At 43.4% G+C, this 24,515-nt stretch overlaps 1 protein-coding gene across 2 annotated transcripts; it reads left to right on the forward strand.

Moving 5' to 3' along the window:
• The first annotated feature begins 1,418 nt into the window (after positions 1-1,418).
• On the forward strand, positions 1,419-4,665 carry LOC115091209 (thymosin beta-10-like). 2 transcript variants are annotated; one of them, XM_029601277.1, is made up of 3 exons: positions 1,419-1,557; positions 4,099-4,205; positions 4,454-4,665. In XM_029601277.1, exons 1-3 carry the CDS (start codon positions 1,526-1,528, stop codon positions 4,480-4,482), a joined length of 168 nt encoding a protein of 55 aa, XP_029457137.1. In that variant the 5' UTR covers positions 1,419-1,525; the 3' UTR covers positions 4,483-4,665. The 2 variants fall into 2 exon arrangements, with proteins under 2 accessions (XP_029457137.1, XP_029457146.1); XM_029601286.1 differs by lacking the exon at positions 1,419-1,557 and adding an exon at positions 3,536-3,653.
• Positions 4,666-24,515: the final 19,850 nt, after the last annotated feature.

A 24,515-nucleotide genomic window follows, 5' to 3' on the forward strand; every position in this document is an offset into this window, starting at 1 on the left:
TGTGAATGTCTCTGTGTGAGAGCTTGCACGTTTGTGTGCCTATGAGAGCCTATGTGTCACATATAGGCTTTCACAGCCGTGCACACACACACACACGCACGCACGCACATAATGTATCTGTGAGGGTGAGGGAGAGACAGCCTGTGTATGTTAGAGAGAGGGAGTGTGTGAGAGAATGAACATGTTATTGTGCATGTGTGTGAGAGAGAAGATAAAATTTGTGTGGCCCTACCTCTCCCAATCCACGGCAATCTCAGGGTGACTGGAAATCAGATCCCAGGTATGGAGAGCAGATTTTTTAATCCTTATTAGTTTTAATTATTGGGTGTAATTTGATGATTCTGCTCTTTTGAAATATTAATTTTTTTGGTGGGGTAATAGAACATTTTTAATTGGATTTTTTATTTATCAGATTTTTAAAATATATTTTGGTGTTTGGGAAATTTTCGATATTCTATTCATTAACTGGTTTGAAATATTTTTTTATGAATATTACTTTACAATTATGATTGTTTTATATTTCTTGATTTTATTTCATTTTTTATGATGAATGGTAATGTTTCTATTTTTCCTTTGTTACTCTGCATCCAGAGGGTGGCTTGTTATGGGTTCCAGTTCAGTTCTTAACACGTTTCTGTTGATACTTTCTGATCTTTTTAGGGCCTGGTGTAATATGTACAGTGCTGTCTTTTGATAGATAAGGTTGTTAGGGTTGTTTTGGTATGGAAAGTTATATTGTAACAGTAATTTTGTTTGTTCATGGCTTTCTGAGGGCCAAGCTCACATCCAATACATATTACAAAAAGTCTAATTCCATAAGAGTCCAATTGTTTTTTTTGCAGAGTTTTCTGGTTGGCACCACAGGAGTGCATGTAAATATAATATGCATTTTGTAAGTGATATTTTTGCCTCTGAATTCTGTACTCTTGCATGTTTTTTTCATGTAAAATTTGTTATAAATGCAATTTGTGTATGTCTATAAAGGATGTGTGTGTGTGTGTGTGTGTGTGTGTGTGTGTGTGCGCACGCAAGGCTGTAAGGTTTACCTAGGGTACCAAATACACTTCCTTATCCATGGGTTCTGGGGGGGGGGGGGGGCATTGTCCGTTTAAAAAAAATATAGATTGAAGGATGCAGGACAGAGATGGGCTTTATTTTATAGACCCGGGTCAGGCACTGAATGAATTGGGGGGGGGGGGGGGGGGAAGAGGGAGAGGGAAACAGCACAGTAATTTTTTGCACAGGGAAGCAAAAAAAACCTAGTACCAGCCTTGATTCTGCCACTATTGCTAGCTCAGATATCGAAGGGGGAAGTGTAAGTGACAGCATATCAAAGCAGCATGGGCAGGGCCTGCCAGTTCAAGGCCACCACAGATTGACTGCTTTATGAACTGTTGGTGTTAATGTTGATTGTGCAGGTGGAGCCACTTGGGACAAAGACTGGGAGAGAGGCTGCAGCATAGCCATAAGGAATTTTCAGCGGCTGTACAAGTCACAGGGAAGAAGACACTGGTGGTACCAAATCATGGGTTCTGTGAGGCTATCAGGGAAAACCAGGTAAGGATGGTGGTTCAGCAGCTCCCAAACATGCCACCATCATTTCAGAGCTTTTGGGGAGGGGGTATGGACTGTTACTGTTCTGTTCAATGTAAACCGAACTGATTTGTAACCTTTTACAAGAATTTCGGTATATAAAACTGTTAAATAAATAAATAAATGACCTCTAAGGATGCAGGCTTTGGAAATGCAGTGTAGAAATCCTCATTAATATAACCCAGGTATCCATGTCTGTCCTTAGATTAGGATCTCCAGAGGGGCCTGTTTTGATTATACCATGAATCTGGCATGTTGCAAGAAAGTTTATTTAATTCCACTTTTCAGGCACTTCAGAGTGGATTACATTCAGGTACTGTGGGTATTTCCCTGTCCCCAGCGGGCTCACACCGTCTGTGCCTGAAGTAATGGAGGGTGAAGCGACTTGACCAAGGGGAGTGAGAGGAGGAGAAAAGATGATAAAGGGGAAGGAAGTAGAGAGAGAGGAAGAATGCACAGACAAGAAGTTCTCTGTGGCTTTTACCTCAGCTCACAAGCGCTTGTTTTGTTGAGTGACGGTTCTATTCGGAGGGAAGGGGGGGAGGGAGTTCCAGAGGTAGGTGCTAGCTATGGAGAAAGCCCTTTCTCTGGTGAGGGACAGATGCACAGCCTTCAGGGAAGGAATGTGTAGGGTACCTGCATGAGCACTTCTTGTGGGGCGGTTGGAAGTGCGGAAGTGAGGCATTTCTTCCAGCCAGGTGTGATTGAATTTGTATAATGAGCAGTGAAGAATGGTCAGTGTTTTGTATTGTGAGCGGAAGGAGATAGGCAGCCAGTGCAGGTCTTTTAAAATTGGAGTAATGTGTTCTGTTTTGCGGGTGTTTGTTATGATTCTGGCCATGGAGTTTTGGAGGATCTGGAGTGGCTTGATTGTGGTAGCAGGGAGGCCGAGTAGGAGGGCGTTACAATAGTCCAGTTTCGAAAGCATAGTAGTCTGGACTACAGTTCGGAAATGGTTGGTGTGGAGCAGAGGTTTGAGTTTCCTGAGGACATTTAATTTGTAGAAACCTCCCTTTATGAGGGATTTGATGTAAGGTTTAAAGTTTAGTTGATGATCTATAAGGACGCCCAGGTCTCTTACCGCCTGTAATTTGTGTTGTGGAGCAGTTGTGTTAACATAAAAAGGACGTGGTTATACACACAAATACACTGCTAATTAAGCTTCAAATAAGAAAAAGAATGCCAAGAGGGAAAGATTTATTAAAAGACAAAAAAAGTCTTACAAATCTTTTCCTACAAAAACCTCAACACAAAATAAATGTTGATAACTATTGTCTCTGTCACGGACTGTTATTTTGTTATGTAATATTTTATGTTGATACCTACATTTTAATATTAATTTATGGTTTTGCTTTTGTAAACCATCTTGATGAAGGCCATGTAGCAAGTCAAACTAAAACTGAAGCCTAAAAACTTTTACAGCTTGGGGAACCAAGCCAGGCCAACCCCCCGAATTTTAATTAAAGAAACAACAGTAGGGGGAACATAGAAAATAAAATCAAAAGGCAAAAAAAAATGGAGGCAGAGAAGACACTTTTCCCATAAAAAGTCCCAAAAGATCAGAATGAAAAGGTGGGAGACAGGAAGGAAGCTCCAGCTTCTCCCATCCCCAAGCCCCTTTCACAGAAAAAGGCAGAAAGGTTGCCTTAAGACTAGTGATAGAGAAATAGCAGGAGTCTCGTCTCAGCAGAAAACCTAAAAAGACAATTAGTTTAGCTCTCACGACGCAGGAGAGAGAAAAAAAAACAAACAAACAGCTGGCGCTAAAGACTCTGCAACTGGGACTCCGGAAGCCCTCCCTAGCTGTGAGGATTCTCCTTCAGAGCTGGGGGAGGGGGGAACGCCCTCCCCACTGCAGCGAAATGAAATCCCAGCATGCCCCTTCCCCGGCCTCCTGCATTATCACCGTTAGCCTGGCTTTCTGCCCAATGAGGTAAAGGCCCGTGACGTCACTATCGGCGGCAGGGCGGGGAGGGTGTATATAAGGGCCGGGCATGGCAGGGGCTCTATTGTTCTGTGGAAGCGGTGTGTGTTTGTGGCGCGAGGTAGTAGACGTACACGTGAGTTTGATGCATTTTGCTTTTGTCTCGGTGTGCTCTGCTTGCTCTTGTGTCTAACCGTTCAGAGTCCTGCTATAAACTATCTTGGTTTGACTACTCTTTTTTTAATTATTTTAAACTTAAACTTGCTTTAACTTAATGAGCTGTTCTATGAGCATATTAATACGTTGTATATGTAACAAGTGGTAGGCTTGGGGGTGGCTTTTTCTCAAGTACTACAAAACTGCGGGTTAATAAGGGGGGAAACTGTTGCATGCCTATTCCGCGACCGGCTCTTGAGACGTTTGATGAGTCGAGACTCCAGACTTTGTCTGTCTTTTTCCGAACTCTGGTTAACCTGCTTCCTACCCTTGTGGGCACCCCACGTGGTGATTCTCGCAGCGAGCTGGCACTCGTCTGGCTCTCTGGTCGCCGCGACTGATCGGCGTTGCTTTTTGTTGTTTAGACGGACAATGGGAGACAAGCCGGATATGAAGGAAATCGAGAGCTTCAATAAAGACAAACTGAAGAAAACTGAAACGCAGGAGAAGAATACTCTTCCTACGCAAGAAAGTGAGTCTTCATTGCTGTATTAAGGGCGGGATGGGATTTTTATTTTTTTAAAGAGCTCCTAAACGGAGATCACTGGCAGTTTCCTTGAGTAAGTCTTTGCTTTTAAGCATTAAGATAACCATGTAACCGTTTAAGAAATGTATGATAAGTATCTTACTCTAAAATAAGATGTTGCTTTTGTATGCTTTCTGTTTTGTCTGCTTTTAACTCTAGCACTTAAAAGCTAAGTGACTTCTGTTCCCTTTCAGCAATTAATCAAGAAAAGGAGAAAGAATGAGTGGCTTACTGACTTGCAGCCTTCCTATTATCCTAAAAGGATTTACTTGGTTTCTGCCACCTGAGCACTGAGAAATGAATGTGACTGGGCCTATTGAACCCTTCCGTGAATAAGCTATGAAGAATGCTGAAGGGACTTTAATGAATTTTCTCATATCTGTTAATAAAGGCTTTGAAATAAGAATGGTATTGGTCTTATTTAGGAAACAAGCTGCACAAATGTTCACAAATTTGTAAAGTAGTGAAAATTGGGATGGGCACAGAATTAGCCTGCCCAGGCCTCAGTAACTTAGTCTAGGGCTGGATTTAGAAATAGGCAAATACCTGGGTGTGAGGTCTAATTTCTAGGACTAAAAATCCTCCATCTGCTAGTTCTCTAGGGCTTCCCTTATAAAATGGGGGCTCTCAGACAGTATGAATGATAAATGAGGTGCATGGACATGTTAGTCTCTTGTGTATGGCAGTTGGTGTTTCAGTAGCAAACCTGGTCAAATTCTATTCAAGATGGTCTAGTCTAAGCTGACATGTGCTCCCCTAGTCCTCAGGCTATGGCTTGAGTGTGCTGCGTACTATCCACTTTTTTTTGTAATATGTCATAGGGTCCATGTGAGTGAGACAGGCAGTACTCAAGAGCACAAGTATCCATCAGTGTTAAAATCATACCTTATTCCTGGATAGGTCTAGCAGGATCCAAGGAAAGAAAACAGGTAATCCCACCTTCCTTTTCTTCCTAGACTAGGCATGCATACTCTCCCCTGGTGTGAGAAGATAGGGCTGTCTTAAGGCCTTCCCCCAAAGCTAGCATCTACCTTGCTGGGTGGCTCAAGAGTCCAAGGAAGATTAGCCAGCAGTCTTGCAAACTTTCTGCAGAGACATTGAAGCTGCCTCATCCTGGAATGATGTTTATATGCTTGTAGCTTGAGCTGGTGTGCTAGTGGGGGGCTATTTGCTTGAAGTAGGTAGACCGATGCGATTGCATCCTTGATCCATCTAGCCATGGTGGCCTTAGCTGCCTCCCCTTTCTGGGTATCCCCAAACTGCTTTCCTTAAAACTCAGTGCTTATTAGTGCTGAAGCCTGGAAAGGATGCTGATTGGTTGACATGAAACATAGATAATTACCTTTTGGGCAGGAAAGATGGGACCAGGTGAAAGGTAACAATCTTGTGAAATTATTAGATAAGGATCTCTGCAGCACAGAGTCAGCAGCTGTGTGATGTCTAGCCAACCATATTCCTAGTCCTTAATCAATGCCTGTCTTATTAGACCTTTAGCACCAACTTGAGATCCCACTAACATACAGCTTTGGCAGTGCCTGATTTTAAAGCATCCCAATGTGGGCTAGGGACTATTCACTATTTTAAAATGGTAACATCTAGGACCCAGATAGGAAATGGCCTATGTGGCCACCCATTAAGAACTTGCAGCAGAGGGGGAAAAATGGGAATACTTCCTATTGCAAACTTGGTGTTTCAGCCAAAAGAGCAGGTCCAAATAGCCATCCCAACAAGTGATGAGCATACCTGCTGACAGAAACCTACACTGAATAAATATTCTAGGGAAAGGTGATTAAAAATTGGAAAGACTGGTCAGAGTGTACTTCAGCAAATACAAAGCCAGGCATGTGGGATACAGAAATTAAGGGCTACAGCTAAGAGCTGGGACTAGCTGTGATGTGAAAGGTAGCTGGGTAAGTTATAACAATCTAGTTTTTATAAGTGAGTATGGAGCGCATTACTGTTTCTAGGTCTCTAATATTCACTGTCCTCCACCCCCCACACCTTGTATGCTGTATGTATATAAGAACATGAGGTAGTTCAAAGAAGAGCCACTAGGCTGCTGGAGATAGCTGGTGCTATAAGCTCGAGAGCCAGGAACAACTGAAGATGTACTCTACAACTAGGAAATAAAAAGAGCAAAGGGGAAGGGAGAGCAGTATGTAAATTTTATAGCTATGTTTGTGACTGGCCACTTCAAAGCTAATTACTTGCAGATACTGTGGCTATTTACCTGTCTGCAGGGGGCTTACAATCTAATAGGTGGATTGACCAAGCCATGATAAGGCAATATTGTGAATTAAACAGCATGTAACTTGTGTTAAATGCTGTTTATCACGTGATAGAACACATTTCCTGCTTATGTGGAAAGAAGCTGCTTTGCATACATAAAATTGCCCAATACATCCAAAGCGGCTTATGCATTGCCAATCCTATGGTAAAACAACTTGGCTGACTTACAAAAACACCAGCCTCTGTTGTTTTATCATGTTTGAGGGTGGTGGTGTTATTTTCCAGAGGGAGCATCAGGCTGTGCTAACTTGGGTCTCCAATTGTCCCATGGGAAAGTTAAAGGGCTGATGTGCTCAAACACCCCCCCCCCCCCCCATCCAGCAAAAAATAACTCTCAGGATTACTTTAGGTTGCTGTATGCCAAAGCAACTCCGCCTCACCTCCCCCCAGAATAAATATAAGGGCAACTGGGTGATGGCCCCTTAAGTGTCAAGATTCCAATTCACCCCCATCCAAATAAAATCTCTGGTTTCTAGGGTACCCACCCCCAACCCCCCAAAAATTACACTGGTGGTCTGGGGGAGTCAGGTGGATCCCAATCCATACCACCAACCCCGCCCCCCCCTAACTACCATTTCTAAAATTGGATCTTTGATAGTGGTGGACCTGGAGCAGCTTTAGCTCTGGGCCTATCCCATTTTTCAAAATGGCACCGACCTGACTTTGCCCCTATCATGTGACAGGGGCAAAGTCCGGGGATCAGTCCAAGGCCACATTGCCTAGGTCCAATTCCTGTACCCACTCCGACAACTCCATCAAGGTAGAGGCTGAGATCCCCATTTGTGACAAAAATAATAAACATCATCAGCTTATAGGGCAATTTTATGCTTCACCCCCTTTACCTTGAAATCTTCAATCATCTAGCATTCCCTAACAGCTTTCTGCCAAGGGTCTATGGCCATATCAAAGAGAAGAGAAAAGAGGACATCTCTGTCTTGTCCCACTTCTAATGAAGAAAGGGGAGGTCAGAACCCCATTGACCTGAACTTAAGCTCGAGGCTGGTGTATATGATCTTAACCCAATGAATGAATTCCACTGGTAATCCAAATTTCTTTAACACAGCAAACACACCACTGATTTCTGTCAAATGCCTTGTTAATGTCATATAACTATCTGATCCTCATTTCCTCTCTCATTCCAAGTTATTGTTTTCCTTGTTATATGTAACTGCTTTTCTGCACTATTGTTTAAATGGTAAAGTTTATTATAATTTCACCCCTGTTTCTTGTGAACCAGCATGATGGGACCACCGTCTTGAATGTTGGTATATAAAAAACTTAAATAAATAAATAAATAAATAAAAATAAGTGCTAAAATCACCCCAGATAATTTCTTTTTCCTAGCCCAATGTAACAAATTTAAAAGGTGGCTAGAAGTATGCACCAGCATCCTTCCTTTAATATACCATGGTGATCTAGTGATTTTCACTTGGAACGACGGTATGTAAAACCTATAAATAAATAAAACAATACATCCTATCTGATCTGGATGAATAAGGAGTGGCAGAAGATGCTCCATTCTCAACTCAAGACCTTAGGAAGCATCTTAATATTTGTATTGAATAGGGATATCAGACAATAGGAACCCACCGCTAACTCATTTCATTTTTTTGTACAATATGAGCATCATTTAAGTCCTGTACTGAGGAAGGAGATACCCTAAGGATTTTTTTTTTTTAGAAAAAGTATGAAGTTCCCCCTCCCCCCCACACACTTTTTAATAAAGTTTTATTTGGTAACCACTGGGGCCAGGTTGCTTCCTAAACAGCAAACTACTAATAGCTTTTTAAATTTCCAAATCAGTAATTAGGGTTTTCAACATGTCAACCACTTCACCCGGGACCCAAGGAAGACCAATACCATTTTAAAAGGTATGCATAGCACCTCGGTCCAATAGATTAAAAAAAAAAATCCTTAGCCATTTTTTTCATTTTTCAGGGGTCATTAATAAATCTTCTGGGTACATTTTGTAATTTATGTATGAAAGTATGCAAAACCCTTCTCTTCAATGCTGACAAGGCACAATTTTACTGCCATGTACATAATAGCGCTGCTGATGTAACATAGTGACTATTCTGTAAAGCTCTCTTTAAGGCCCTTTACCTCTCCAGTGACTCCTCCTGAGCACAGACTCCTCTGACATAATTGCCAGCAGCATCTGCGTCCGGTGACTTTGACTAGGAAGTAGACTGCAGCTCCTGAGCCTTTATAGCTCCTGCATTCCGGACTTCCTGTGATATCACCACTCTCCCTGTGATGACATCACTACTCTCCCTGGATTTAAAGACATTCAGTGGAGTGAGCCAGTTTCTCAGCAACAGGTCCTTCTATCTAGGTGTTGGCTTTATTCCTGATCTTGACTCCTGTCCCTACTGGTCTTCTTGTCTGTTTTCCAGTTCCTGTCTCTTCTCTAGTCCTGCTTTACCTGCCCTGCTCTGCTTGTTCTTGCCTTCAGATTATCCTCTTGTTGCTGAACTGGTATGACCTTCAACGTTGCTCTGCCTGAACTCATGAAGCCCTGACCGTAGCATGCCTTCATTTCTGCCTAAACTCAGCCAGCTCTGATCTTGGCCTGCTCCTTGCCTCTACCTAGTCTCTGCCTGCAGTCTACAGTCTGCAACCTTTCAGCTGCTGCCTGTTGGAGCCTGGTCTGTGCTTGCATGAACCAGGCTGCACCAATCTGACAGTGGCCCAAGGACTCAACTCCCTAAAGCATGACACTCTCCAACAATCCCATTTTCAGTAAGTTTTCTATAAATCTGGACAGAACATCTTTTCTTATGCTCTGCTTCCCAGTCAGCTGTCTCCATCTCTAGCTGCCTTTGTTCCTCAAGGTTAATTCTCTTTACAAGATTAGCATATCCAATTATTCCCCCCTCCCCTTCCTGTAACACCACCACTTTAAAAGTTTTCTGCCTCAATGCCAGGTCATAATCCCCACCATCATGGTAGAAATTAAAGTCCTCAAAGGCCTCCTCGACTATCTTTAGGAATTCCTCCTTGCCCAGAAAAGAAAGATTCAGTCTCCATGTACATGAAGAGCTTGTAACCTGATCAATGGAAAGTGACAGGGACACCAGATGATGGTCAGACAGCTGATAAGTCAAAATATCGCATTGTGAGAAAAGCACAAAAATAATCTAAATTGCTGTAAGTATTATAGCATGGAGGAAAAAAGTGTAGTCTTTACCCAATGGGTATCTCTCCTGTCACACACCTGATAAATTGAAGAGATCAATTAATCTAGTGAGGGAAGTAGGCACTATCAGTGATCTTCGGGGGTTAGAGAAGTCAACACCAAAATTTAGGAAAATATTCCAATCCCCTCCTCCCCCAACACCACCACTGGGAGACCTGCAAACTTAGCACCATAAAAAAAAAGGACCAAGATCTACATTTGACCCATATACATTAGTTAATAAAAATTTCTTGGGAATACAAATTATGAAATAAAAAATATCTGCCATCCCCATCTATTTTTGATCTCGAGATTTGCTTGTGAATCAGCATATGAACACCCCTAGTCTTGGAAGAGTAGGTTGTGGAATAAACTTGGCCCACCCAGTCTCATTGGAGCCTCTCATTCTCAGCCTGAGATGTGCGGGTTTCTTGAAGGAACGTTATCTGCACCTGTTGCTTCTTTAAGAATTGCAAAATATCATCTGGTATGTAATCCAAGCAAACGTTTGTCCAGGTCGAGACAAGTATGATGTGGTGGATGATGGGGGCTTGGGGGGGGGGGGGGGCAGGGGTTTGTGGGCTATGGTTCCTTTAGTTCTTGGGTTAAAAAGTCTGCGGTTCAGGAATCTGCTATTCTAGCCTGGCTCCCAGTGAGGACGGGTGGCTCAAAACCTCCTCACTCCCAGACTCCGAGAAGGCACCTTGCAACGAGGTTCTTTGAATTCTAGTTGCCTTCCTGATCCTGCTCGCTGCTAGTTCCTGGTTCCTGGGTCTCCGGTGCCGTTTCAGTTCCTGCTTCAGTGACCTTCATCGTTTGTCTTCCTGGTTCCTGATCCCGGTCTGCTTCAGAACTCTGCTTGCTAGCCGCCTGCCTAGACCCTGGTCTGCTTCTGAACACTGCTTGCTAGCTGCCTGCCCTGACCCTGGTCTGCTTCTGAACACTGCTTGCCAGCCGCCTGCCTAGACCCTGGTCTGCTTCTGAACACTGCAGTTAGTCACGTGCTCACCTGCATAAGGCTAGATATACCTTCTTAGCACCCCTAGGTTAGTGTTTTCTTACCATCTCCTGGAAGCACAACTAACTAGGTTATAGACATTTCCTCTAGGAACTTATCCAAACCTTTTTTAAACCCAGTTACACTAACTGCACTAACCACATCCTCTGGTAATGAATTCCAGAGCTTAACTATGCACTGAGTGAAAAAGTATTTTCTTCAATTTGTTTTAAATGAGCTACTTGCTAACTTCATAGAGTGCCTCCTAGTCCTTCTATTATTTGAGAGTAATAACTGATTTACATTAATTTGTTTAAGTCCTTTCATGATTTTGTAGACCTCTATCATATCCCATCTCAGTCGTCTCTTCTCCAAACTGAACAGTCCTAACTACCTTTGCCTTTCCTTATAGGGCAGCCGTTCCATACCCCTTATCATTTTGGTCGCCCTTCTCTGCACTTTCTCTAGTGCAACTATATCCTTTTTGAGATGTGGTGACCAGAATTGCACAAGGTATTCAAAATGTGGTCTCATCATGGAGCGATACAGAGGCATTATGACATCCTCCATTATATTTTCTATTCCCTTCTTAATAATTCCTAACATTGTTTGCTTTTTTTATTGCCACAGCACACTGGGCTGACATTCAATATATTATCCACTATGATGCCTAGATCTCTTTCCTTGGTGGTAATTCCTAAGATGGAACCTAACATTGTGTAACTACAGCAAGGGTTATTTTTCCTTATATACATCACTTTGCACTTGTCCACTTTAAATTTCATCTGCCATTTGGAAGTCCAATCTTCCAGTCTCACAAGGTCCTCCTGCAATTTTTCACAATCCGCTTGTGAGTTAACTACTCTTAATAATTTTGTGTCATCCACAAATTTGATCACCTCACTTGTCATACCCCTTTCCAGATCATTTATAAATATATTAAAAAGCACCGGTCCAAGCACAGACCCCTGAGGCACTCCACTGTTTACCTTTTCCCACTGTGAACAAAGACCATTTAATACTACTCTCTGTTTCCTGTCTTTTAACCAGCTTGCAGTACACAAAAAGACATCGCCCATGACTTTCTAGTTTTCTTAGAAGCCTCTCATGCGAGACTTTGTTGTACGCCTTCTGAAAATCCAAATATACCACATCTACTGGGTCACCTTTGCCCACATGTTTATCCCCTTCAAAAAAATGTAAAAGATTTGTGAAACAAGACTTCCCTGGGTAAATCCATGCTGGCTGTGTCCTATTAAAACATGTCTATCTAAATGTTTTGTGATTTTATTCTTTATAACTGTTTCCCTGATTTTCCCAACACTGAAGTCAGGCTCATCGGTCTATAGTTTCCCAGATCACCCTGGAGCCCTTTTTTAATATTGGGGTTACATTGGCCATCTTCCAATCTTCAGGTACAATGGATTATTGTAATGATAGGTTACAAATTAATTAAAATAGGTCTGCAATTTTGTTTTTTAATTCTTTCAGAACCCTGGGTGTATACCATCCAGACCAGGTGATTTACTACTCTTTTGTTTGTCAATCTGGCCTACCACATCTTCCAGGTTCACCGTGATTTGGTTCAGTGGATCTGAATCATCACCCTTGAAAACCGTCACCTTTATCTCATGCATATTTATTGTAGCAAGCCTGAAAACCCAATTGGTTAGGTGTGCATCCAGGAGAGGGTTGGGAAACACTGCCCTAAGCAGAAGTGAAGAGGAGGGGTCCTCTCCAAGATACAGGGAGAAATGAGGCCCCACAAGGAAATGTAATGATGAAAATGGCACTTCCTCTTCCTCAGGGTAGCCCTTTCTCTCAAGAGCCACTTAGCTTGAGAAGCAGCATCCCATTGGCCCTGACTCCTTAAAGGTGCAGGGGTGAGCTAGTAGGAATTTTACAGTGCTTCAAATGCCATTAGTTTGCTCCTGTGCTTTTAAGAGGGTGAATCCGACGGGATGCTGCCACTCCTGCTGAGCAGCACCCAGTAGAAAATGCATTCAGCCTGGTGCCCCTATACTGCCTACTGGGAAATCTGAACCTGCATGTGTGTCCAACTTTAAAACTGCAGTACCAGTCAGAGGCTTTCCTGGTTCTTGACACTATTACTTCCTCTTTTGATCTTAGTGTCCAGTCCCCTTATTGTATTAATACATTTCTTATATTTTTACACTGTTTTAGAATATGGCCACACCCTGCTTTTAAAAATCTTTACCCTTGACAGCACCTGTCAGCTGTTCATGCCAGATTCATACGACAGATGTATTCATGTGATGCCCGCATGGGGCTCTGAGAAGGATCAGCCCAGCAGCTGCCTGAACTGTTATATAGATTTACATTGGTAGGAGTGGAGCCAAGAACAAGGAGCTTTTGGAAAATGTAAGCTATCTCCCCCAAAGTGGAAAAGAAATGAGGAAGAAAATGGGGATCAGGATGATTTTGTTTGAATTAAAAACGGAATGATCTAGAATCTTGTTTAATAGTTCTATTTTAGAACACTTATAATTAATAGCCCTATATTCTCTTCCCTCCCAACCTTGCATTTTGAGCCCTTCAAATCCCCAGATGTACTTTTTCATCTTTGGGACCACTAATTACCAACCTTCTGGATGCTTTCACTTGGTAATCAATCATATATTACAGCTCTGCCCTGCATGGAGCTGCTCTGAATGCGCTCAGGAACACTCACTTGCTCTGCAATCTGCTAATAATATTTTATAACTAGGGTAGCTGTGATTGTAACTTCTCTCTTTATAACAAATCTTGGCCATGAATCCTAAATCTTACCTTCCAGAATAAATCTTATACAGTATATACATTTTATGTTTAACCTTTATTTTTTATTATTAAAAGAAGTCAGATGAACAAACACCTAGCATACATTTGTTTCGTATGGACACCAGGCCAAGGGTGATATAACAAATTGGTTAGTTCTCTGAATTGGCTCCTTCTTGCTGCTCCCTTTGGGAATCCATTAAGACACTGGCTCTTTGACACCGTGTTTGACTGCTGCAGTCGACTGCTATTCAGATTCTCCTACTTCTGTAGCATTTCTTCTTGGATTCCTTGTAGGGTGAGATACATCTTATTGGACAAACAAGATTATTCAAAGGTGTTGTAGCACTTGAGTATTTGAGACCACATGGATGCCTCTTTCAGATATTGATATAGAAACATAGAAATGACGGCAGAAGAAGACCAAACTGCCCATCCAGTCTGCCCAGCAAGCTTCTCACATTTTTTTTCTCATACTTATCTGTTGGTTCTATTTCCCTTCCACCCCCACCATTAATGTAGAGAGCAGTGATGGAGCTGCATCCAAGTGAAATATCAAGCTTGATTAGTTAGGGGTAGTAGGGGTAGTAACCGCCGCAATAAGCAAGCTACACCCATGCTTATTTGTTTTACCCAGACTACGTTATTCAGCCCTTATTGGTTGTTTTTCTTCTCCCCTGCCGTTGAAGCAGAGAGCTATGCTGGATGCGTGAAGTATCAGTTTTTTTTCTCCCCTGCCGTTGAAGCAGAGAGCTATGCTGGATATGCGTGAAGTATCAGTTTTTCTTCTCCCCTGCCGTTGAAGCAGAGAGCTATGCTGGATATGCATGAAGTATTAGTTTTTCTCCTCCCCTGCCGTTGAAGCAGAGAGCTATGCTGGATATGCATTGAAAGTGAAGTATCAGGCTTATTTGGTTTGGGGTAGTAACCGCCGTAACAAGCCAGCTACTCCCCGCTTTGTGAGTGCAAATCCTTTTTTCCACATTTCCTCTTGCTGTTGAAGCTTAGAGCGATGTTGGAGTCACAGTAACCATGTGTATGTTTATTGAATAAGGGTATTATCTCCAGGCAGTAGCCGTCATTCTGGCGAGCCACCCACTCTTCATTGACGGCCTCTTGACTTTATGGATCCACAGTGTTTATCCCATGCCCCTTTGAAGTCCTTCACAGTTCTGGTCTTCACTACTTCCTCCGGAAGGGCATTCCAGGCATCCACCACCCTCTCCGTGAAGAAATACTTCCTGACATTGGTTCTGAATCTTCCTCCCTGGAGCTTCAAATCGTGACCCCTGGTTCTGCTGATTTTTTTCCTACGGAAAAGGTTTGTCGGTGTCTTTGAATCATTAAAACCTTTCAAGTATCTGAAAGTCTGTATCATATCACCTCGGCTCCTCCTTTCCTCCAGGGTGTACATATTTAGATTCTTCAATCTCTCCTCATAAGTCATTGGATGAAGACCTTCCACCTTTTTGGTCGCCCTTCTCTGGACCGCCTCCATCTTGTCTCTGTCTCGCCTCCATCTTGTCTCTGTCTCTTCGGAGATACGGTCTCCAGAACTGAACACAATACTCCAGGTGAGGTCTCACCAAGGACCTGTACAAGGGGATAATCACCTCCCTTTTCTTACTCGATATTCCTCTATGCAGCCCAGCATTCTTCTGGCTTTAGCTATCGCCTTGTCACATTGTTTCACCGACTTCAGATCATTAGACACCATCACCCCAAGGTCTCTCTCCTGCTCCGTGCACATCAGCCTTTCTCCCCCCATTGAATACAGTTCATTCGGATTTCCACTCCCCATATGCATGACTCTGCACTTCTTGGCATTGAATCTCAGCTGCCATATCTTCGACCACTCTTCCAGCTTCCTTAAATCCTGTCTCATTCTCTCCACTCCTTCCGGCGTGTCCACTCTGTTGCAGATCTTAGTGTCATCCGCAAAAAGACATTGATTTGCTAGTTATGTGCTTTTGAAAGTTCCTATGCTACAACATGTTTGGATAACTTTCATGTTTGTACAGCACAAGGTCTCACAACCTGCAAATAATCCAGTTTTCTCTAGGACATATGACTAATAGAATTCTGGAATACAGCCTTTCGATTTTCACTTAATCTGCCTGTCTCATCCTTCCATTGACCCCTGTTTATTTCTATCATCCTTTGCTCCGTACAGCGCTGACTCCACCTCTTTCTAAATATGTTTCATGGTTCTCATTCTCTGACATCCCTATATATCCTGAATTCTCTGATTCCTGCCTAAATGCCTGATTCTCTCCTCATCTTGTGTGTAGTGCCATTTCTCACTCTTCTCAGTCTTCGTCCTGTTTGGTATAAGCAGTACCCCTTCTGTTTACCCATGTCCATATCTACACGTAGAGAGGGTAATTTTCAAAGGAATTTCTGTGAGTAAAACTGTGCTCTACTCTCAGAAATGGCTTGTTACAAATATGCTCACCCATATGGGGGTAAATTTATGCAAGTATATCCTATATGCGCACATGTTTACCCAGAGTGAGTGGAAACATTCATGGGGATGGAGTTGGAGGAGGGGGATTGAACTTCCACACATAACTTTGGATTTTCAAAAGTGTGTATATAAATTTTCCCCCCAAAATTTCTGCATACATTTTATCAGGTGTAATTGTGTGCAGGTAGCTTTGGTGGGAAAATTATCAAAGTGAATATCCATGTAAAATGTTTGCTTGAAAACTGGTGTAATTTCTGCATGTTTTTGCCAACTTCTTAGGCAGGCTGTTAATAAAATTGTCCCCTAAATGTACTCCTCTCTTTGACCTTTCATGCTTTCTAAATCTTGCTGCATTTGTCTTCCTGCTCTTTCATCTGCCTGTTTAAAATGAAGAAGCTCCTACCTTGCCTGACACGAACTGTCTGATTAGCATTTCAGATCAGTGTCCTCCAAAATACTCTGCAGCAGCAAATACCTGAGCACATACAACTTGGTAGGCTAGTCAGCTGAAGTCATAGAAGAAGTTATTTTTAGCAAAGAAGGAGCCTCCATAGCCTATAAGAACAGTAAAGAGGCAGATTACATAGTTTAGTATACTGTGTAGGACCAAAACCAAGAGTCAGAAGCTGATCGTCATGATCTGTTTAGTACTTTTGCTATGTCAGAAACCACAAATTTGCAGAAAAGAGACACAAATTATCATCGCACACCCAAAGCAGTTTTTCAAGATGTCTTCGCACAGCATTGTGTGTAGACATACACATAAGAAATATGGTGAAGATAGTCCATCAAAGATTTCCTCTGGCTAAAGTGAAACTATTGGTTTTTTCATTTCATTGTGAGAATTTCATTTGTGAGAATTTGTAATCAACCAAAATTGTATTTTCAGTATTTGCGCATGGTTTCCATTCTATTAAACAATAAGGCACAACATGGAGTACATTCTGTAGACTGGTTTGGAATAACACAGGTACACGGTAAGGGGAGAGGAAAGTGCATTCAACCTGCCGGGAACTACCCATGTTCAGCTAAAATATCTACCTGGAGGGTCTCATGATTTTTTGAACACAAACTATCATTTTTTTATTGGACTAAATATTGAATTATTGCATCTTCTCACTATGAAAATTAGTGTGTAGGTACAGATCCATCCAAGCTAACCCCATCTATTACAAAATAAATTATTGAACAAAATAAGCTGAGGGCTTTCCATGCCCCTTTCAGCATGATATTTCTGGAAAAAAAAAAGTGTGCATTCCCTTCGTTCCTATGTTCTCACTCTTTTTCTCTCATTGCTCCCCTTTCTCCAGGGCCATCTTTAGGCTGGAATAGGGTCTAGTGCAGTAATAAAATATAGGGTTTTAAGTAAGCTGAAGAGAAATACCCTGTTTGGCGACCAAATTTACAATTGTTGATTGTTGGGATTACACCTTCTGATGGTGTGAAGGCTCTGAAAGCTTGAAAGCAGCCTACATATATAGAGTGGGTAGGCTTGGGTAAGCAATTCTGATCCTGGAATCCCACAAACAGGCCTGGCTTTCAGGATATCCACAATGAATATGCATGAAAGATTTATATACAATGGAGGTAGTGCATGCAAATCTATCTTTGCATATTTATTGTTATGAAAATCAGACATGTTGTTGATACTCCAGGACTGGAGTTGCCTAACCCTGGGGTAGGCTATCAGTGACATAAACAGCATGATAATAGCAGAAGAAGGACTGACTGTATAGAGGATAGTTTTGGGGGTTTATGGTACAGTTAGGTCAACCTTCAGCTGGGAGCAAACCAGGAATAAGGTACAGTTAACCTGCCAGGATAGCAGAGGGAATTGCAAAGGGAAAAATGAAAGGGAGACAGAAAGCAAAGTCATCATAATCAGGAGATTGCTGGGTAATATGGTTCTAAGGGGACAGAAGCTGTAGAGACAGGTATGACCTATTATAGTTTGGTTTAGAAGACAGAAAAGTACCTTGGAAAATTTGAAGAAGATAGCTGATGTGAGAGGGCCAGAAGGCTGCCAGAAGAGGCTGAATGGGGCTCTTATAGAGGGCTATCACCTAGTTTGAGATATTCTTGGAAGCATGCAGGGCACTGTTCCCTCTAAATTGTGCATGTGTGCACACTGTTATGAACCCTCCTGTAGCGGTGCTACGGGAGGCTCCTTACCTCTTCCTGGGGGCTGCTCCGAAGCCGGGGGTCTCGCCTGCGAACTGTCCCAGGATTTGCTCCAGGGCCTGGGAGGCCTCGGTATTCTTGGGGCCTGCCTGAGGCTGCTTGTGTTTGCATGGACTTCCTGGTTTGAGCCACGCCCTTCTTCCTAGGGGCCGGCCCGCAGCACTCCTCCGTAGTTATAGGGCCAGCTAGGTACGGGCCTCCCAAACTCCTCCCAGGGAGTCGCCGGTCTGCAGCCCTATAAAAGGACTTCAACTTTCAGTCAGCTTTGCCTTGCATTGGAGTTACTTCGTCTCTGGAAGCTCCTGCTGTCCAGTGCTCTGACAGGCCTGTGTCTTCTTCGTGGAGCTCCTCATCTCGTCTGTGTCTTGAATCATGTCTTCATTGCCTGAGGTCCCTGTCCAGGTGTCCTGGTGTTTCAGCTCCTGATGTCTCGCTTCCTGATGTCCTAGCCCTCTTTGGTGTTCGTGCTTGCTCCGGAGCCTTCTGTTCTGCCGGCTGTGGATCTCCGGGTGATGCAGCTTCGTCATGGGAGATGATGGCAGTGGACTGGTGTCCTGTGCTCCTGAGCCGTCTTGTCCTGCCAGCCCTTGTGGAGCTCCAGATGACTTCTGGTTCCGTCGTCAAAGTTCTGCCTCGGCTAGATTCTTCCCTGCGCTTGTCCCATTCTCAGCGTGGTCCATGACCAGCCTCCTCGGGCTGTGTAGGGCACACAGTGGGACAGGGTGGTCCATGACCAGCCCATTGGGTCCGCCCGTGAAGGTGGGCTGTGTAGGGCGCCCTGAGAGACAATGTCAATATCTTCCTTCCCAGCTTCTCGTCTCGTCTGGACTTCGTCAAGTTCCTTGTCTCTGATGCCGTTGCATCAGCCCTGGTGTCATGTCTTCGCCTTAACCCTCGTCTGTGATGCCGTCGCATCAACCTTGGTGTCATGTCTTCGTGTCAAGGCCTCCGTCTGCCTTCGACCTTAGGCCAGGCCTGCTGCTCCATGCCGATCCAAGCGGCAGGTCCGAAAGGGCTCGGAACAGTCGGAGGACCATTCCCCTACCAACATCATCTGTTGTTGGCTCTGGGAGCTTGCAGGCCTGGCAGAGGGTAAGACCGTGTTCTGTCATACTGGGACACGCCGTCAACCCTCGGTTCAGTCCTGGATCCATCTGGGGTCGGGCTGAGGCCCAAGGGCACACTAAAACACCCCTACGTAACACATACACTTGTGAATCCAACTCATGGCAAGAAATACAGCGCACAAAAAATCCCAATATTATTTGTATTATACTGACCCATAGCACACAAATTTGAACTTAGCTTATAAAAAGTTGAACAAAAGAAACATTTTTTCACACATAGACTTTCAAAAATTAGAGGGAACATTGATGCTGGGTGAGTCTGCTCTTCAGTTTTGCAGCCTGGACAGATCATCATAACAAGGTGTTTGGTTACCGTGTAGGGCTTAAGTCAATCTGTGTATAAGATTCCTGACTATTGTCTCGAAGGCCCTGGTGTTACAGGGAATGAAAGTGTATTGTTGCCTGTGCAACAACAGATTATATGAAACAATAAAGGAATTTACTGCAAGTGTTTAGCTGTGCAGCTCTTTTTGACAATTTGGCAGTGTCCCAGGGCAGGCCAAGAGCAGTGACCTGTCACATATTTCTTTGAATAATAGGGGACAAAGCATTGACTATAATAAAAGAGAAGCCCACTTAAATGTGCAGCTCAGACTATTCAAAATGGTGAAGCACAATTGAGATGGGTGGCATGGCCTGCTCCTCTGGACCAGAGAGAAGTTAGCGTGCCCAGGCAGGGGTGTATCTTAGAGATCCTGGGCAGTCCAGAGCCGAGATCTTCTGCCTGCAGCAGCCGCTGTTCCCTGTGGGCTAGGCTCTTGGATGCAGGCAGCCGCCAGGATTTACCAGATGGAGGCTGGAAGCCAGAACTGGAGGAAGACACAGGAGTGAAATTGAAGACCAGGATCAAAGGCAAGGTCCAGGAACATGCAGGAAATGAACCAGGCAACAGGATATAGTGCAAACTCAATGAGGACTATTGGACCAGCAAAGGTTAGTCAGACTAGGCCTCCTTAGATACAGCTCTCAATTTGGGACAAACCTATGCGGGTCCAATAGAGATCCTCTGGGGGTGGGTCTCCCTCATGCTGTTTTAGGTTCATGGTTTCTACAGGATTCTTGCTGAGCTAGAGTCCCTGTGGCTCCACTGCAAGTTCTCTTCGCCTTGAACACCTGCTGCCCCTGATAATGAGATTCGAATAAGCACTCCGATAAATGTTATTACCATAGTAACAGAAATGAATGATTAAAAACTTATCTACATCAAAGACTGTGTGGGAAACCAAGCCTTTAAGATGTACTAAAGTGCGATAATTTTGACAAGTTATCATGAATGACTTGCACAAATTATTGTGCAAAAACAAGTCAGATTGTGTGATTGGTGCACTATGAGTGGTCTTAGGCATGCCAGAGGACAGATTCAGTCTGGACTCTTGGCTATCCTTTGTTTTTTTATAAGCAAATTAAACACAATCCAGCCTGTTTACTTCAGCCATTTTAGAAACAGCAAATGAGCAGTTTATATACATTAGTCTTGTCTGAGACCCCCACAGCCCTCCTAGGCCTGGCTAGTTATACTCCTTTCCTAGGGATGTCTGCCCCAGATCAGGATTCCCTGCTTATGGGGTTTAAGGTGGACAGGGCCAGATCTCTGGAGACAGTCCTTTATGGTGTTCTGGGGGTTTCCTTCTGTATAACCTTTCATATGCCCTCCTCATCAGCTCAAACCTCTCAGGTTGAGTGCTTGCTCTTACTAGGGATATATGCCTGAGTAAACAGGTTATGCCTTCAGCCCAACTCAAGGAAATTCCTCTCACGTGGGACTTGCTTAATTTCTCTAGGGCTACCCTCCCCCACCCTTTATGGAGACTCAGCTAAGGGTTGCCAGAATATCCCCGGTTCCTCATGAAACATGTTACCACAGCCAGTAAAGTCCCTAAAACGGATCTCTCGGATTTTCCTCTCAGGTGCTGCCTCTGTGTTCTGGATATCTTCGAATCTGTGCTGTGTACATTCACAACGTTCTGTAGAAAGGCTTCCAGAGGAGATGTTTCTATGCAGTCTAAGCTGCCTTGACTAGCCATGAGTTGGCCCCACAGAGTCTCAAACTGGGGATAGTCGCAACCCAGAACCATGGGTTATGGAAGCTCGAGAAGTATTCCCACTTCTATATAAGCTTACCTTGCCGAGATTATCAGTAAAACCTGACTGGTTGGGTACTGTTGCTGGTAACCATGTATGCAGGTGAGTGTTGCCTTCTTCCTGTAACCAATATGCCCGCTTTTGGCTAACTCCTTATTGATAAGATTCTTTTTATACCCTGACTCTACCAAAACCTGGGGAGAGATCTCATCTAGTTCAATAGGGATCACAAGGTCCTTAAATTCAAAACGGAAAATATACACAAAGTTACAGCTATGAAAATTTGTTAGATTACACCACATTCTCCTTCAAAAATGCACTCCCAATCTTCAAGCCAGGGACAATCTGTGACAACATGCTCTTTCCTTCCACAATAGAAGCATGTCTGCGGGCCTGTACCTCTTTAACGTCAACGCTTCATAAAAAGGGTTCTTTGTTCTCTTCTTTATAAAAAGCGCAAAGTTCCTTCTTATGCTGCCCAGCATAAAATGAGCAAAATGAGAAAATATTGAAAATCTCACTACTTGTTTGTGTAGGTACCTCAGGTACTCTTCCTCCCTTCCAGTTTGGTGGTCGTCGTCCTTGTGGAGGTTTTCCTTTGCTAGTGGATACTTCAGTGCTGGCAGAGCCACCATAGGTTCGCTCCTTTTGTAGCGACAGTCTTTGACCAAATGGCCTCTCTTTCCACAGTTGAAACAAGCTGGGGAGCTTGGGGGTGTGCGATCTGGGTACAGAACCAGAGCTATCCTGCGGGATCCTGTACTTTTACTGCCATGCCACGGAGGCTATGCAGGTTGTCTTTCTAGCTTTTGCACCAACTCTGGCATCAACTGAGCCAGATGGAAGGCATCAGCCACTTCCAATGCCTTCTCTAGAGTGAGACAATTCTGCATGGGTTGATCCAGCCCATGCAGAAATTGCTCCAGGAGGATCTGATTATCTGCCACGAAGCCTGTCTTCATCTCTGGCTATAACCACGTTCATCCAGTTTCTTTTAGCCTGTGAAAAAGGCTTTGTGGAGTGTCCCAGGTTGTATGATGCTTCTTTGACATTGTTGCCAGTATGTTTCTGTCATGTAGCCCACTCCTTCCAGGATGGTGGGTTTCTCTTCTGAATAACTAACTCTCCCATTTGGATTGGCAGCTTGGAAGGTGGCATGGCTCTTGCTAGTAAATAGATTTGCCAGGTAGGTGGTCCAGCTAGCTTCTAGCCAGTCAGCCATAAATGCAGTTCTTTCAAAGTTATTTAAAAAAAACCATTTGGATTTTCCCCTGATAATTAATTTTAAACAACACTAGAGGTACTGGGGTTTTCAGTGTTTTGGCAGTTTGTATTGCTTGGGCTACCTGTATCAGTGCCCAGTGCTGCTGATTCACCACTCCCAGCTGCTGTCTTATAGGGTTTCAACCCATTTCAGGACCTGCTGCTGCCCTTCTTCAAGAGCCTGTAGTAGTAGCCACTCCATGTTACTTAACCGGCTCCAGTTGTACAAAAGCTTTCTCTGCCCTGTTCAGAAATATACACAACAAGTTTTCACTTAGGAAGAAGCCTCACCTGAAAAAATATGCCTGTTTGGCTCTGACTCACTATATATAAGTTCCTATCAAGAGAGGTCTTGAATGAATAGATGTGCATCGGTTATTTACACTTTTGGATAATAGAAGGACTAGGGGGCACTCCATGAAGTTAGCATTTAAGACTAATCAGAGAAAATTATTTTTCCCTCAATGCACAATTAACCTCTGGAATTTGTTGCCAGAGGATGTGGTTAGTGCAGTTAGTGTAGCTGTGTTTAAAAAAGGATTGGATAAGTTCTTGGAGGAGAAGTCCATTAACGGCTATTTATCAAATTGACTTAGGGAATGGCCTCTGCTACTACTGGCATCAGTAGCATGGGATCTTCTTAGTGTTTGGCTACTTACCAGGTTCTTGTGGCCTGGTTTTGGCCTCTGTTGGAAACAGGATGCTGGGCTTGATGGACCCTTGTTCTGACCCAGCATGGCAATTTCTTATGTTTTTATCTCCAGGTGGAACTCCCCTCTTTAGCCTGCTATACATTAATTTTTGTCCACCACTGCAGCAAAGCCCCACAATAAAAGACAGAAAAAAATGTTTCACCCCCTTTTTTTTCTTTCTTTGTGGTGTGGTTTCTGCTTGTGAAAGTTTAGCACAGAAATCCCCAAACTGACACTATATGTGGCACTATGAATGGTGTTTGGCTTGCCGGAGGACAGATTCAGTCTGGACTCTTGGCTATCCTTTTGCAATTATTTATTTATTATAAGCAAATTAAACAGAACCCAAGCCTGCTTACTTCAGCAAAACAGCAGTTTACACAAGTCATTTAGCAAAGTTCTTACCTTCTCCTAGTCTCATTTGGGGGTCCCCTCCAGAACCTCCTAGGCCTGGCTAATTATACTCCTTTCTTAGTGACCTCTGCCCTCGACCAGAATTCCCTGCTGCATTGGGTTTAGGTGAACAGGACCTGGAGCTGGTCCTTTAGGGTATTCTGGGATTTCCTCCTGTATACCCCTTCACAGTGGTATTTTTACCACATTACCATGTAATACGCCTTTACTGCACAGTAAAAATAAATACTTTCCAGTATTTTGACCAAGCATGGTCCCCAAATTATTACAGAAAATCACCATATCCTCTCCAGAAAAGTATAAAATTCAGGTTTTCACAGCTACTTACAGTCAGGATAATAGAAAGACTAGGGGGCACTCCATGAAGTTAGCATTTGGCACATTTAAAACTAATCGGAGAAAGTTCTTTTTCACTCAACGCCCAATTAAACTCTGGAATTTGTTGCCAGGGGATGTGGTTAGTGCAGTTAGTATAGCTGTGTTTAAAAAAGGATTGGATAAGTTCTTGGAGGAGAAGTCCATTACCTGCTATTAATTAAGTTGACTTAGATAATAACCACCCCAACGGTAACATGGAATAGACTTAGTTTTTGGGTACTTGCCAGGTTTTTATGGCCTGGATTGGCCACTTTTGGAAACAGGATGATGGGCTTGATGGACCCTTGGTCTGACCCAGTATGGCATGTTCTTATGTTCTAAGAAGGATATAGAATGTTAAAAAACCTTGAAACTTACCCCACCAGTCGCAACACTTTATGTGATGGTATATCCAAGAGGCCTCTATCTGA

This window comes from Rhinatrema bivittatum, chromosome 1 (genome assembly GCF_901001135.1).
Source record: "Rhinatrema bivittatum chromosome 1, aRhiBiv1.1, whole genome shotgun sequence".
NCBI lineage: Eukaryota > Metazoa > Chordata > Amphibia > Gymnophiona > Rhinatrematidae > Rhinatrema > Rhinatrema bivittatum.

Excerpts from the sequence above, each read along its gene's own strand:
- LOC115091209 (XM_029601277.1), top strand. The coding sequence starts at position 1,526 with ATGGGTTCTGTGAGGCTATCAGGGAAAACCAG. Across the intron at positions 1,558-4,098 it reads AGGCTATCAGGGAAAACCAG|ACGGACAATGGGAGACAAGC; the intron begins GTAAGGATGGTG and ends TTTGTTGTTTAG. Across the intron at positions 4,206-4,453 it reads TACTCTTCCTACGCAAGAAA|CAATTAATCAAGAAAAGGAG; the intron begins GTGAGTCTTCAT and ends GTTCCCTTTCAG.